The 16,583-nt window shown below is 40.0% G+C and overlaps 1 protein-coding gene across 1 annotated transcript in view; it reads left to right on the top strand.

Annotated features, from left to right (window-relative positions):
• LCP2 (lymphocyte cytosolic protein 2) overlaps window positions 1–506 on the top strand; it is a 48,664-nt gene extending 48,158 nt beyond the window's left edge. The window contains exon 21 of the mRNA XM_052659260.1: window positions 384–506. Within this exon, the coding sequence (XP_052515220.1) occupies window positions 384–506 (123 nt within the window). The remainder of the gene's footprint in view (window positions 1–383) is intronic.
• The last annotated feature ends 16,077 nt before the right edge of the window (window positions 507–16,583 follow it).

Below are 16,583 nucleotides of genomic sequence, written 5' to 3'. Positions count from 1 at the left end.
TGCATGAAAGTGAAAAGTGAAAGTGAAGTCGCTCAGTCGTGTCCGACTCTTAGTGACCCCATGGACTGCAGCCCACCAGGCTCCTCTGTCCATAGGGTTTTCCAGGCAAGAGTACCGGAATGGGGTGCCATAACCCCCTACGTGAAGTTAAATAACATATACATAAATACATACTTGTCTTTTATCCATAGTTTGCTGAATGTTGGTGAGGAATTTTTTTCAAAGTTCCATAGCAGAAATCATTAAAATCTTTGCCAAATTTTATATAGATTGATAATCCCCATAGTACAAGAGGTAGGATGTTATGCAGATTAAAAAAAAAAACTGCAAAATTCATGCTACACATTCCAATGCTGATTTTCTTCCTATTTTGAATCTTTCAGGACTTTCTGTCTGTGTCAGATATTATCGACTACTTCAGAAAAATGCCGCTTCTGCTTATTGATGGGAAAAACCGAGGTTCCAGATACCAGTGCACGTTAACGTATGCTGCAGGTTATCCCTAGCAAGTTAGCCAAGCAAACAAATCTTCCTCCTGCCTCTGTCCCAGCATGGGAAGATCAGTCAACCTTGGTGAACAGTCAAACACTTAGGACTGAATTGAACCCCTTCAACGTGAATATAAGGGTTTTGTCCTTTCACTTATGAAAGTATTTGAAATGAAGACTGTCAAATATCCCATAATTTATTTATTTTTCTTCAATGTTTGTAAAGTGCATGAGTAATAATGTTCACACTTGAAGTCTAACAGTGCACTGTAATGATTCATTTTAAAAACATGTGTATTTTTGAATACCCATGTCCAAGTACATTAGTTTGCACACCTATAGAGACAATTTGGGGCAAGTTTAGAAACACTGAAATGGTAACAGATTTTGGTAACACATGAAACTGATTTTTAAACTAGCCAATCCTTTGTCAGTCAAAAGCAATCATCAATTTTATATGTATAATTTGAAATTACTAAAATTGAATTTCTTGGCAGCAATAATTTAAGAAGCTTCAAAAGCATTTCATCCTTTCTTAGTTCATGTTTTTGCTGGAGAGTAGGGTTTTTTTTGTATACTTTTTTTATGGAAAAGATAAATGCATGTTGGAATAACTTCCTGGAATTAAAATTAATTTGCCTTCTGCTTCACTTTTTGATTCCTAAAACAATTTATTGACTTAATTTTTTAACTGTTATTTTCCTATTTTAAAGCAAATTTAAGCTACAAATACCAAAAGAAAACATTTTAAATTTAGAATAAGGCTTTGGCATCAAATACACCAGATTTAATTTCACCACATCTGACATCCTCATCCTATCTCTTCCACCTCTCCCCAACTCTGAAAGTATCAAGTGATGTGATTTTTACCAACGTCTTCCTGGGAAGATGAAAGAGCAATTTATGTATACATGGAAAAGTTTAATCAGACTTTCCAATTAGATACCTTTCTTCTATTTTTATCCCCCCTGCCATCTGTTATAAAGCCATTATCTTCACCCTTCCCCCAAAGGCTTTATAAATTCTTCAAAGCAATCCAGTTCTTTCCTTCAACTTACATATCCCATTTAATAAAAAATGGTAAGCAATTTCACAAGACAAAAACTTCACATTCACTTAAGTTTTCCCTTTTGAGGCCTTGGTTGTCATTCCACAGCTTGTATTAATAACAAATTTTTTTGTCTTCTTGGTTTTATCTATGAGTTTTATAAGCCACAAATAATATCTTATATTTTCATTTTCATGAACTTCTAGAAGGACCACTGGAAGAGATATTGGAAGTCATCTAGTTAAAAGTAATGATTTGCCAAGATAAAGAATCTGTGGAGACTTTTAATCAATGATGATAGACAAGATGCTTAACAAAACTTCATCCTTACAAACTAGAAGTTCTCAAATCAGGACCCAGAACTCAGGAACTCTAAAACTGAAAAACCTGCATCATTTACAACATGTTTATTCAATAGGATATTCAGTGAGCATTTATTTCATGGTTATTCTGTGCACTGAGCTGGGTGCTGGGTAGTGAGCATAGAAAACTCTACAGGTTCTGGTACGAAGTGAGCTGACCTTGTGCCTTGCTTTGTGGTATTCTATACTTAATGTTCAAAAATTTCTAAAATCAAGAACACAGTAGATTTCAAGGCAACTATTTTGCAGTGAATAACGTTTACAAGGTAAACAGATGCTTATTATTTTAAGTTGCTGTTGGTGGAAAGGGGTAGAAAACCTATTCCACTGCAATAACTGAAATGAGTTGTGAGGATCTGATGTTTTTATGACAAGCATTCTTCCTCCCCTGCTTCAGCCCATGGCAACTCTGTTCTTTTGGTGGGGCCTTTCTTTCTCTAGAGGGTTTCCCAGGTGGCTCAGTGGTCGAGAATCTACCAATGCAGGAGACGCAGGTCCGACCCCTGGGTTGGTAAGATCCCCTGGAGGAGGAAACGGCAACTCACTTCAGTATTCTTGCCTGGGAAATCCCATGGACAGAGAAGCCTGGTGAGCTACAATCCATGGAGGTCGCAAAGAGTCGGACACGTGACTGAGCAGGCATGCAGTGCTCCTTTTCCACTGACCTGGCCTGTGTCCCAGCCTCACCAAACACAGCTGCTCAGAACCCATCTTAACTGAAGCTGGCCCAGTCAAGATCCTTCTCTGGATTGTTAAACACAGAGGCTAAGACAAAGGTTCTCTCTTTTCTCTGGGGTCTCCAAAAGACAATGCTGTATACCCACCATACCTCTATTCTCTTCTACCTGTTACATGAAGTGATGAGTTTTTAATAGGAAAGGATATAGACCAGTGCACAGAAACAGAACCAGGGCAGAGATATCTGATGAATTAGTGAAGGCCCTGAAATCTATCCCAACCATGGACTTTCAAGACACATGACCTAATAAATGATTTAGCTAGCTTGAGTTGTTTTTGACACTTGCTACCAGGAGACACCTGATTAATATAAACCCATACCATACATTTATAATTTTGGAGAAGGAAATGGCAACCCACTCCAGTATCCTTGCCTGGAAAATCTCATGGACAGAGGAGCCTGGTATGCTGCAGTCCATGGGGTCGCAAAGAGTCGGGCACGACTGAGCGACTAACAATAACACTAACTCTAACTATACCATACATTTATAATTTAGTAGCTCTCTTTCAATCTAAGCCAAATTCAAGCACAGAGGATAGGATGAGCAGTGCTCCATGACCAACTTCCTATGCAATGCTCTTGCCATTGGTGAAATAAATTAGCCATTTCTTAGAACATTAAAACAAGAGAAGCCTACAAGAGCATGAAATGATTATTTACAATTCAACACATTTTTCTTTTTTTAATTGAATATATTAGTAAACTCAATTCTCCTAGAAATGGGTTGATTCAACAATAAAAATTCACAAATTTACAACAAATAAATAAAAGATCAGATTAAAAAACTATCAGAAGCAAGGGATACATCTGGCACTTTAGACTCTTCAAAGTGGGGGCTGTTTCTTTCTGTTTCCTTTAAGTCATCTGTCTTCACAGGATGACTAAAATGTAGGGTAAGGTCACAAAGCAGTAACTGGGAGAGTTCTGTGTAAAAGAAAAAAAAATTAATAATATAAGTCACTATACTGTAACACATATGTCACAGGCAACTATTATTGCTTTAAGTTGCTATTTCTAATTATTAATTTAATTTTTAAGTGATTATTGCTTAAACCACAATTTAGATGTGCCAAATTTTGACTTAGAGTCAAATTTATACATTGCAAAATAAACATGATATAGAAGCTTACTAGAAGGGCTCTTTAGCTCAAATTGTCAGATGTTTTACTACATTGCAATTTGATTTATGCAAATTTATGTATTTTTTTAAATTACTAGCTTTATCTGCAATACATGCATACAGTATAAAGAATCAAATAAAGCATGTTACAAAAAGAGCAGTTCCTATCTCCCAGAGGCAACCACTTTTGATGTTTTTGGAGCTCATTTTGTTTTTGTGGGTTTTTGTGTGTGTATGTGTGTGTGTTGCATTTTTGTTTATTTTGGGAGGGGTGGTATTTAACCTCCATATCTCTAAATGATAGTCATGTTTTTTTCTCAATTTTAGGTATTTGCTTTTGCCCACAGAAGAATAAAATATAGCTCTTTCCATTTATCACTATTCATCCAATATATTTGAGTATAATTTTTCTTAGCTCAGTATTTAATGTTTAATTTTTTTATTATACATTCTCTACAGTTGAGTCTTGTAGGACATTTCCCTTCCTGCAAGCTTCCACCTAACCACAGTTAATAATTGTTTCCTTTTTTCATTGCTTAATTACCATGGATGTATTCCAAGTTTCCGCAGTTGGGTAAATCTCCTCCCTGTATAGTCCAGAGCTTTTACTGTTCTACTGTTGAAAGTCTCTCCTCTCCTAGAGCCTTCTCATCAGCTCTAGTTTGGACTGACAGCTCTCTAGAAAGCTGTACAGTTCACATCTTGGGAATTCCCTTCACCACTATCCAATGGACTCTTTTCACCCCTCCCTTGTGTGGAGTATCTTTCTTCCAGAATCTCATGTCTCTCTGTTTTTTTTTTTTTTTTTTTTGGTCTATTCCTTTGGTGGAATACAACCAAGGTAACTTTCTAAGGTAGGGAAATGTATATGTCTGAAAGTTTCTCTCTCTACACCAATGCTTAATAGATTGACTGGTTATAGCAATCTAGGCTGGACATCACTTTTCTTTAGATTTCCAAAGGCAGTGCTGCGCTTTCTCTTAGCTTCCAGTGTTTCTATGGGCAAATTTCATACAATTCTAATTCTTAGTCACTGTTTCTCTTTAAAAGATTTAAGAATCATTTTGTTCTTCCAGTGTTCTGAAATTTTGTAGTATTGTATTTTAGTATAAGACTATTTTTATCTACTGTGCTGGGCTCTTTCATTGTAAAAAAATATCCTTCAGCTCTGGAAAATTTTCTCAGATTATTTCTTTAATGAATTCCTCCTCATTCATTGTCTGTGTTCTTTCTTTCTAACACTCTACTTATAGAATGTTAGACTTCCTTGTCCATCTGTTTTTTTTTGCTCTACACTCAAGGGAATTTTCTTCATTTAATCTTTCAACCATTCTCTAGAGTTTATTTCTATTGTCACACTTTTAATTTTGTTCTCCAAATATTTTTATAGTATCCTATTCCTTTTTCATAAATGTAGCATCTTCTTTTACTTCTCTGTGGATATTAATGATAGTTTCTTAGAGTTTTTAATTTTCACTTGTAATCTTTTTCTCCTCACTGATTGAATCTACTTACTGGTTCCGTCTCTGCTTTTCATATTAGATGTTTTCCTCAAACATCTTTTTTTCCATAGTTGTCTTTTCATATTTAAGACTATCGTTCCAAAAAGACAATTAGAATTTCTTTCCCGTGGCAATTATTGTGTGGCGATCTGGCTGGGTGTTTTGTTGAGGAAACTCAGTTCTGAGCATCTTTAGGTCTTTTCTCTTAGGCTTATCAGATTCCTGAAAGGAAAATCTGCCTGAGTGTATAAATCTGGCTGCCAACGTTTTGTAGCCAAGTGGGGAAAGAAAGTCAATGGGTTATGTAAGAAAGTCTTATGGATTTTGTAAGTCAATATGTAAACTTTGTCTTAAGACCCTTGTTTTTAGTACTACTATTTCCTTCAACTTGTGAGACTTTAAGTCCCAGGTCTACCAGCTGTGTAACTCTGGGAAAGTTAGTTAATCCCTTTATATCTATTTCTATATCTGTAAATGTCAACTGAACTGAAATGTCAATGGTAATATTTCCAACCTCATAAGGTTGTTACAGCAATTCAGTCCATTTATGTAGAGCTCTTGGAAGAGTATCTGAATTATGGTAGATGCTGTAAGTGTTAGTTATTGACATTAATACTTCTGGGAGAAAGTGGGGGTAATAGAGTGTTTGTTTAATCTTCCATATTTACCAGAAGTCTACCTTCCTAGTCTGGCTCTATTAGTCCTTTGTATCTTCACTGCCTGCCTATCCCACAACTTTTCAGGAAAACATTGATCATATTTATTCTATTTTACCTCATGAAAGAATAATTGCCAAACTAGAACAGCCAATCTAGTTTGAGAAGAATCTAAAGCTTCTCTAATTGTTTTAAATAAGTGCAAGCATCTCAAAATCAACTATTCATTTAATAAATGTTGGCCAAAAGCATATTATATAAAGGCACTGGGTTAAGTGCTAGGAATAACCTTAAGAGATGGGATAAGTAAGCAACATACAATTACAATATAGTATGATAGGTGATATGAAAAAGTAGAAGAAATGACATACTGGCTTCAAAAAAAGTTTTCCAATGTAAGTAACTATGACTTATAAGTAGCAGTTAACCTGGTTGACTGTGCCAAAGCCTTTGACTGTGTGGATCACAATAAACTGTGGAAAATTCTGAGAGAGATGGGAATACCAGACCACCTGACCTGCCTCTTGAGAAACCTATATGCAGGTCAGGAAGCAACAGTTAGAACTGGACATGGAACAACAGACTGGTTCCAAATAGGAAAAGGAGTACGTAAAGGATGTATATTGTCACCCTGCTTATTTAACTTACATGCAGAGTACATCACGAGAAACGCTGAGCTGGAAGAAGCACAAGCTGGAATCAAGATTGCCAGGAGAAATATCAATAACCTCAGATATACAGATGATACCACACTTAAGGCAGAAAGTGAAGAGGAACTAAAGAGCCTCTTGATGAAAGTGAAAGAGGAGAGTGAAAAAGTTAGCTTAAAGCTCAACATTCAGAAAACTAAGATTATGGCATCTGGTCCCATCACTTCATGGCAAATAGATGGGGAAACAGTGGAAACAGTGTCAGACTTTATTTTGGGGGCTCCAAAAGAACTGCAGATGGTGACTGCAGCCATGAAATTAAAAGACACTTACTCCTTGGAAGAAAAGTTATGACCAACCTAGATAGTATATTCAAAAGCAGAGACATTACTTTGCCAACAAAGGTCTGTCTAGTCAAGACTATGGTTTTTCCAGTAGTCATGTATGGATGTGAGAGTTGGACTGTGAAGAGAGCTGAGCACTGAAGAACTGATGCTTCTGAACTGTGGAGTTGGAGAAGACTCTTGAGAGTCCCTTGGACTGCAAGGAGATCCAACGAGTCCGTTCTGAAGGAGATCAACCCTGGGTATTCTTTGGAAGGACTGATGCTAAAGCTGAAACTCCAGTACTTTGGCCACCTCATGCAAAGAGTTGACTCATTGGAAAAAGACTCTGATGCTGGGTGGGTTTGGGGTCAGGAGGAGAAGGGGACGACAGAGGATGAGATGGCTGGATGGCATCACCAACTTGATGGATGTGAGTTTGAGTGAACTCTGGGAGTTGGTGATAGACAGGGAGGCCTGGTGTGCTGCAATTCATGGGGTCGCAAAGAGTCGAACACGATTGAGTGACTGAACTGAACTGAACCAGGTGAGGTGGAGGTGGGGAGGCAACCTGTGGAGGTGGAGTGGGCACTTCAGGAGAAGATGCATGTAATAATTAATGCACAGCCACAAAAAAAGAGCAAACATGTAGATATGCAGATAGTTCAATGTGGCTGGAATCTGGAATGTGTAGGGAATGAAGAATGAGGTAACAGAAAGGAGAGGTAGGCAGGGTCTGATCTCCAGGTCTTATAGTCCATTTTAGGAGGTCTGGACTTAGTCCTGAGGATAATGATGAGCCAATGAGCATTTTTAGCAGATTTATATTTCAGAAAGGTAATCCTTGCTGTTGAGATTGCTTTTGAGAGATGATGAATTAAGCAAAGGTAACCCTATTTCTTTACATTGGACTCCTCACAGCCTCTGTTAATATGTACTGTGAATTTGTGACAGAATTATTTAGCATAAAGCCCTTCCCAAAATTATTTGATCATCAGTTCACTGATTCCATTTATAATATCCATTAACATCACCTGAGACAGCAGTATTCCTGGATCAGTCCATGAAATGCTTGGGAAATGCTTCAGTCAGTTCAGTCGCTCAGTAGTGTCTGACTCTTTGTGGCCCCATGGACCGCAGCATGCCAGGCTTCCCTGTCCATCATCAATCCCGGAGTCTACTCAAACACATGTCCATTGAGTCGGTAATGCCATCCAACCATCTCATCCTCTGTTATCTCCTTCTCCTCCACCTTCAATCTTTTCCAGCATCACGATCTTTTCAAATGAGTCAGTTCTTTGTATCAGGTGGCCAAAATACTGGAGTTTCAGCTTCAGCATCAGTCCTTCCAATGAATATTCAGGACTGATTTCCTTTAGGATGGACTAGTTGGATCTCCTTGTTGTCCAAGGGACTCTCAAGAGTCTTCTCCAACACCACAGTTCAAAAGCAACAATTCTTCAGCTCTCAGCTTTCTTCACAGTCCAACTCTCACATCCATACATGACTACTAGAAAAACCATAGCTTTGACTAGATGGACCTTTGTTGGCAAACTAATGTCTCTACTTTTTAATATGCTGTCTAGGTTGGTCATAGCTTTTCTTCTGAGGAGCAAGCATCTTTTAATTTCATGGCTGTAGTCACCATCTGCAGTGATTTTGGAGCCCCCCAAATAAAATCTGTCACTGTTTCCATTGTTTTCCCATCTATTTGCCATGAAGTGATGGGGCCAGATGCCATGATCTTAGTTTTCTGAATGTTGAGTTTTAAGCCAACTTTTTCACTCTCCTCTTTCACTTTCATTAAGAGTATCTTTAGTTTTGTTCACTTTCTGCCATAAATGTGGGAAATGCTTAGGAGAATACATGGAAAAACATAACAGGCACTCCCTACTTGGTGCCCAACTAACAGCCACTTCCCTCTTCTTCCTGGGGCACAACTTGATTGCACTTGAGGTGATCCTCTCCCCAGTTTCAGCAGTATGTTCTGACTGGTCTAAACTGGTTGTGGCAGTCCTAGTCTCCTTGGTGGTAACTGCTGTAGGATATACATGTGGTGCAAATCTGGCCAATGAAAGGAAAGGGAAAATGTGCTAGAGGAATCTGGAGAAAGGATTATTTAAGAGACACAGGCAGAGAGAATGTCTGTATATGATCATGTTTGCAGGTAATGACCATGAGAAGTGATAAACAGAGTGAATATAACAGAGCAGAAAATATGAAAACCTAACACCTGATGAACCTTTAAAACCCTGAATTAACTTTGGGGTTGCCCAACCTTGAATCTTATTATTATTTCTTTATTGCATAATCAGTGTAATTGGTATTTTGTTACTTGTAGAAAGGTCTTTTAATTGACACAGAGGCTGTCTTCATATATCAAGAGTTGTCATAAGAATAACTACATATTAAGTGATTTTCATGGTTAGAAAAATGACCAATGGGTGAAAGGAATAGGGTAAATATTTCAGCTAGTCTATGATGAAACACTGTGTAATATAGAATAGACTGGTAACAGAGAGAGTTTTCCAACACAGAGAGAGTTTTTCTCAACACAGGAAATGTTTGGTCAAGAATAGATGAAATATTCAATCACAAAAATTCTACATGCCTGGAATAAAATTACAGAATATGTCTGTAAGGTGAGTGTCTAAATATCATGATCTATAAGGCCTAATCCTACTAGAATCATCAATTCACACAATCAAGCAAACTTACAAGTTTTGACTTAGAAGGAACTTTAGAGACTCAGTAATGATTAGTGGATAAAGATACTGAATTTTGCAGACTGTGACATCACTGTGTAATAGTTTGTTGAAGGGAAGGATGAGGAGTAAATTTAAAGGGGTTAGTTAGACATCATAAGGTTTCTATAAGGAGGAGAATGGGACCACTGAGGATGAGATGGTTGGATGGCATCACCAACTCCATGGACATGAGTTTGAGCAAGCTCCAGGAGTTGGTGATGGACAGGGAAGGCTGGCATGCTGCAGTCCATGGAGTTGCAGAGTCGGACATGACTGAGTGACTGAACTGAAGCTTTTTATAAAATGTTGGGGATGAAAATTCAAGTCTGCTATCTTTCAGGTCAGTGCTCAAACATAATGCATCTTCAGAGTTCATACTACATTGTAAACATGGCTTAAGAAATAGAGAAATCCTAATGAATAGGCAAAATTCAGTTACACCCAGCAGAAGCACAAATTGACTACTTTTTATAACAATGAGTTGCAAACATTTTAATTCAGTGATTACTACTTACCATTCAGTTTCTTTAGCTCCAAAGAAATTGTGTTAATGTTTTTAATTATGGCTTCCACATTTAGTTTACGGTCAGTAACATTATTCTTAATCATCTGGTTCGAAAAAGAAACAATGTACAAATCAGAAGTATGTATGTATACTTTAAAAACACATGAAAAGTTGCCCAACATCACTCATTATCAGAGAAATGCAAATCAAAACCACGAGGTACCATTTCACACCAGTCAGAATGGCTGCGATCCAAAAGTCTACAAGCAATAAATGCTGGAGAGGGTGTGGAGAAAAGGGAATGCTCTTACATTGTTGGTGGGAATGCTCTTACATTGTTGGTGGGAATGCAAACTAGTATAGCCACTATGGAGAACAGTGTAGAGATTCCTTAAAAAACTGTAAGTAGAACTGCCATATGACCCAGCAATCCCACTGCTGGGCATACACACCGAGGAAACCAGAATTGAAAGAGACACGTGTACTCCAATGTTCACTGCAGCACTGTTTATAATAGCCAGGACATGGAAGCAACCTAGATTTCCATCAGCAGATGAATGGATAAGAAAGTTGTGGTACATATACACAATGGAGTATTACTCAGTCATTAAAAAGAATACATTTGAATCAGTTCTAATGAGGTGGATGAAACTGGAACCGATTATACAGAGTGAAGTAAGCCAGAAAGAAAAACACCAATACAGTATACTAACACATATATATGGAATTTAGAAAGATGGTAACAATAACCCTATATACTAGACAGCAAAAGAGACACAGATGTATAGAATAGTCTTTTGGACTTGGTGGGAGAGGGCAAGGGTGGGATGATTTGGGAGAACGGCATTGAAAAATGTATAATACCATATAAGAAACAAATCGCCAGTCTAGGTTCGATGCAGCATACAGGATGCTTGGGGCTGGTGCACTGGGATGACCCAGAGAGATGGTATGGGGAGGGAGGTGGGAGGGGGGTTCAGGATTGGGAACACGTGTACACCTGTGGCAGATTCACGTTGATGTGTGGCAAAACCAATACAGTATTGTAAAGTAAAATAAAATAAAAATAAATAAATAAATAAAATAAAAATACTCAAATTTTCAGCACTTCTAGAAAGAAGAAGAAAATCTGTTATTACTAAAATTTTAGTGAAATCATAGTTTCTTTAAATGGTTAGAATTCTCACACAGGAAGTCATCAACTTGTTACTATTTTTCCAACTGAAAACACCTCTAACCAGAATTCTTAGGATGAGGCTGCTTCTTTAATCAAACCACATCCATACAATGGAGCCCTTACAATAGAAATACAGATGTCCCCATTTCAGAATTCCTCAGAACTTGTAAAACTACCTTGTGTCTGGGTGCTCAGTTGCTTCAGTCCTTTCTGATCTTTGCCTTTCTATGTACTGTATCCTCGGAGAAGGCGATGGCACCCCACCCCAGTACTCTTGCCTGGAAAATCCCATGGACGGAGGAGCCTGGAAGGCTGCAGTCCATGGGGTTGCTAAGAGTCGGACACTACTGAGCGACTTCACTTTCACTTTTCACTTTCATGCATTGGAGAAGGAAATGGCAACCCACTCCAGGGTTCTTGCCTGGAGAACCCCAGGGATGGGGGAGCCTGGTGGGTTGCTGTCTATGGGGTCGCACAGGGTTGGACACGACTGAAGCGACTTAGCAGCAGCAGCAGCAGTACTGTATCCTACCAGGCTCCTCTGTCCATCAGATTCTCCAGGTAAGGATACTGGAGTGGGTTGCCATGCCCTCCAGAGATCCAACCTGGGTCTCCAGCGTTGCAGAAGGATTCTTTACTGCTGAAACACTGGGGAGCCCATAAACTTCCTTACAATTTAGCAATCTCATAATATCTTCTCTACTTTTATTTATGTAAGCATCATTTTCTAACTTATGCTTGAATGACAGGGTCCATATATGATTTATTTAAGTACATATTAAAGCATAAAATAAGACACAGTTATAATTCCTTGACTAAGAAGATGGCAACATGGACACTTCTACTTTAGCTTTGGGAGTTAGGGCAATGCATATTTTAATTCAGCTGAGATACATTAATCAACAGATTACTCCTTTATAGTACAAAACATATGTTTAGTCAGTTGTGTCAGATATAAACATATGGAGATGTTTCTAGGTCATTCACTAGAAATTAACCTTAGTCATTCAAGTATCTCAAAATAGCTTGAATAAACCACAATTAGTGCACACAACTTCAGAAATACAGACTATGGGAAGTTATGCCTTATGCTGCTTGTCCAAAAAAAAAAGAGAACAAACTAACCTTGGAATCAATTCTTCGACTCTGCCTTTTCCTGAGTCAAGGAAATTTATCCTATTTCACTCACTTCAGAGCCACTGTAAAAGAAATAAATTGTTCGCTCTCCAGACAATGAATAAAATACACTTTGCATCCGCCTACAAGCCCCTAGGTGCTCAAAATCGAATGGCAGCTATCTTATTTGGGTATAGCAAGGCCAGATACACAGGTCTGAGGAGAAAGTAAAGATGATAAAAAGCAAAGGAGGTGGGTTGGGGATGGCGCAGTTCAAGAACTTTAAAGAAATGAACTCAAAAATAGAAGCAAAAACCCTGAGGTAAGTAGAAACTAAATGGAAGGAGAAATGCCCAAGAAAGTTGACCCTCCCCACTCTGGGGTCCAGTTATCCAGGACCCTCAGGTGTCCATAGGCAGGTGGGGTCAAAGGGCAGCGTGGCAAGGGGACGGGCCCCTTTGGACTAGATCGAGGCCAGAGCTGGCCAACCCTTCTCCAGGAAGCTCCGGCAGGCCATCACCCTGAGCCTGGAGAGGCCTGCCAAGCGGCGCTTCTCCAGGAGGTGGGAAGTGGAGACCAGGATCGGGGCCCAATAGCACTGGAGCCCTCCATACCACAGACTGAAGGCATGAATGCAAGTAAGGTCCTATCCTGGGACCAAAGGCCAGGAGGCCAGGCCGTCCCCGTAAAGGGGGATCATTATCCTCTTCCCATTCTAAAAGCCACGCCCTTCTTCTAGTCTGACGCCCGGGAGGAGCCTCAGGTCTGGGGCCACAGTCTAGGGTCTGAAGATGGCGCCTGTGGCAGCCTCAAAGATTCCGCAGCCCTCCGCTCCCAAACCAGATCGGAACAAAGCGAAACAGACTCAACGGACACGCCCGGACCCACCCAGCCAACCATCCCTTATTGACTCAACACACGACCGTGCCTGTGAGGAAAGCGGGCTCTTGGGAGCCACAGGCTGAGAGAGCTTGCGAACTGCACTGGGTCCAGGCTGAAGATGAAACTTGAGGCAGCCTGGACAGGTCAACAGTCTTCACCTACACCACACAGACCACAGATGGATTAGGATTATTTAAAACCCAGTAACCCAGGCCAGCCCACAACCCGGACCTTGTGGGGACGCACCAATTTCTCCCTGTTAAGTGGAGAGAGCGAGAGTTGGGCCGAGGAAGCGAGACTGGGCTTCCTGATTGGTCAGTGTCTTTTCCTGGTGCATCCTGGGAGTTGTAGTCCCAGGCGAGGCCTCTGCAGAGAAAGTTCTGGTTGCGTGGCAGGAAGTGACTAGCATTACTGTGTGGGCAGAGGAGGACAGTGAGAAGGCATTTTGCCGACTGTTGTGCCAGGCGCTGGGCTAGGTGCTTTTCAGCTCTTATTTACCTTTAATTTTCACAGAATAGGAGTGTGGTTAAGGTCAGACTCTGGACTGAAACTTCTTGGGTTTAAATTCTACTCCAGCGCTGGTATAGCTATAGATGTCCTCAGCTATCATATGAAGATAATAATGCCTACTGTCCGTCTTCTTTTGAGAGTTAAGTGAGATAATGCATCACATTGGGCTTGGCAGATGATGTGCTCCATAAATGTTACCTATTATCACTCTTATAAATCTGTACAGATGACCTGAGAGGTATGCACTGGTCTCTTGCCAAGTAGAGAAGTTGGGATTCAAGCCATCTCTGCTGGATTCCGAGAGGATTTTCTGGCACCATTGCCTTTGAGTGACTCAAAGATTTTTCTTGGTGCCCTCAGGAATTGCCTTAGACTTGATGAACTTCAGATTCAGATTCTACACAAGTCCACCTTCTCTAAAGCTTCCTTATTTGCACTTAGCAGCCTCTTGAACCAGTGGGTTCCCAACAACTTGCAACACACAGTCTGTTTTTATTTTATATCCGACCTGGTGGCTCAGATGGTAAACCATCTGCCTGCAATGCAGGACACCTGGATTTGATTCCTGGGTCAGGCAGATCCCCTGCAGAAGACGATGGCTACCTATTCCTGTATTCTTGCCTGGAGAATTCCATAGACAGAGGAACATGGTGGGCTACATTCCTTGGGGGTCGCAAAGAATAGGACAGGACTGTGCAATGAACACTTTAGTTTTTCACCACCTTCATTTTAACACCAGAATTTGTTGTCTGGTGCAGAGTTAGATGAGGAAGGGCATAGAAGGGCTGAGCTTCTGAGCTTCAGTCCTAAGGAGAGGTAGCTATGTGATCTTGGAAAAGAGTAACTTATTTTCTCTGAATCTCAGTTTCCTCATCTGTTTCCTTGTGAGAGAGATGGCCCCAATCAGTTTTTCTAAATATCACTCCTTATTGGGCTGCTGTTACAATTGCTTGCCCTAGCTGTGTAACACCTCTTCTATTACTTTAATATTTTAAATTTACTTTCATTGACATTTAAATTACTTAATTTTTTTAATATCATGGAGTTTATTATGATAATTTAGTATGGAGTAAAAGTTAAGCAGAGGAAATAGGAAAAATGAAGACCGTGTAAATAAAACGATCATGTAGACCTTTTACTTCTTGATGACCCTAATCCTGGAACCTGATCTGTTTGTTAAAATGTGTTAGTATTAGAGAAATATTAAAGTTAGTCCAGTACAAACTGAGACTTTCTTCTTGATGTAGTCAGAACTGAAAGAGTTGGATGGGGAATTACTAACAGTGTGATTACACATTGTTTAATGCCTCTGTACCATAGGAAACAGCTCTCAGATCCTTAGTATATGTCCCACACATTGCTGAACATAATATTAGCTGCTGTCCAACATACCATCCATCCCTGAAGACTTCTCCATTCCGTGGAATCTAAAAAAAGAAAGCAAACAAATGTATGTAACAAGACAGCAACAGACTCACAGATACGAAGAACAAACTAGTGGTTACTAGTGGGAAAAGGGAAGAGGGGTGGGGCAAAATAGGGGTATGGGATTAAGAGATACAGACTACTATTCACAAAATAAATAAGCGACAAGAACACAGCACAGAGAAATATAGCCATTACTTTGTAATAATTTTAAGTAGAGTACAATCTGTAACAATACTGAATCCTATGTTGTACATCTGAAACTAATATAATATTGTAAATCAACTACACTTCAACTATATTAAAGAAAAAAAGACTTCATACTCAACTTGCTATGCTGCTGCTGTTGCTAAGTCACTTCAGTCGTGTCCGACTCTGTGCGACCCCATAGACGACAGCCCACCAGGCTCCCCTGTCCCTGGGATTCTCCAGGCAAGAACACTGGAGTGGGTGGCCATTTCCTTCTCCAATGCGTGAAAGTGAAAAGTGAAAGTGAAGTCGCTCAGTTGTGTCGGACTCTTCGCGACACCATGGACTGTAGCCCACCAGGCTCCTCCATCCATGGGATTTTTCAGGCAAGTGTACTGGAGTGGGGTGCCATTGCCTTCTCCTCAACTTGCTATGGGTATCTTCAAAACTTAATCCTGGAAGGCCTTTTCCAGAATTAACCCTACCCAGTTCTGCAATTTCAAACTCTCTGCCAGTGCCTCCCTAACTCACCATTTTAACTGTGGACACTTGCTAGTGTCAGAGTCTTGCATTTTCTTATTTCCGATATGTGTGCTGAGAATTTTTAGATCTATTTCTCCAAGTGGTGAAAAGGGGGACAAAGAGGCAGAGAAGCTCAGAAAATAAACATTCTTTTAGAGGCTCCCCAGGTGGCACTAGTGGTAAAGAATCCATCTGCCAATGCCGGAAACATAAGAGACTCAGGTTTGATCCCTGGGTGAGGAAGATCCCCTGGAGGAGGGGCTGGAAACACGCCCCAGTATTCTTGCCTGGAGAATCCCATTGACAGAGGAGCCTGGCGGGCTACAGTCCATGGGGTCTCAAAGAGTCAGACATGACTGAAGCAACTTAGCACATTGTTAGAAGCTTTCATCTTCTGGAACTCTCTCAGGAAGCTGTTATCACCCTGAAGAGAAGTCACTCAGTCGTATCCAACTCTTTGTGACCCTGTGGACTGTAGCCTACCAAGCTCCTCTGTCCATGGGATTCTCCAGGCAAGAATACTGGAGTGGGTTGCCATTTCCTTCCTGATTGTATAGAAAGTGAAGCTTGAGCTTAGTGCATGCTCAGGGGCCATAAGAACCAGATTTAGTCTCAAGCACAG

The sequence above is a fragment of the Budorcas taxicolor genome, chromosome 20 (assembly GCF_023091745.1).
Source record: "Budorcas taxicolor isolate Tak-1 chromosome 20, Takin1.1, whole genome shotgun sequence".
Lineage (NCBI taxonomy): Eukaryota > Metazoa > Chordata > Mammalia > Artiodactyla > Bovidae > Budorcas > Budorcas taxicolor.
This window is presented reverse-complemented; position numbering and strand designations above follow the sequence as displayed.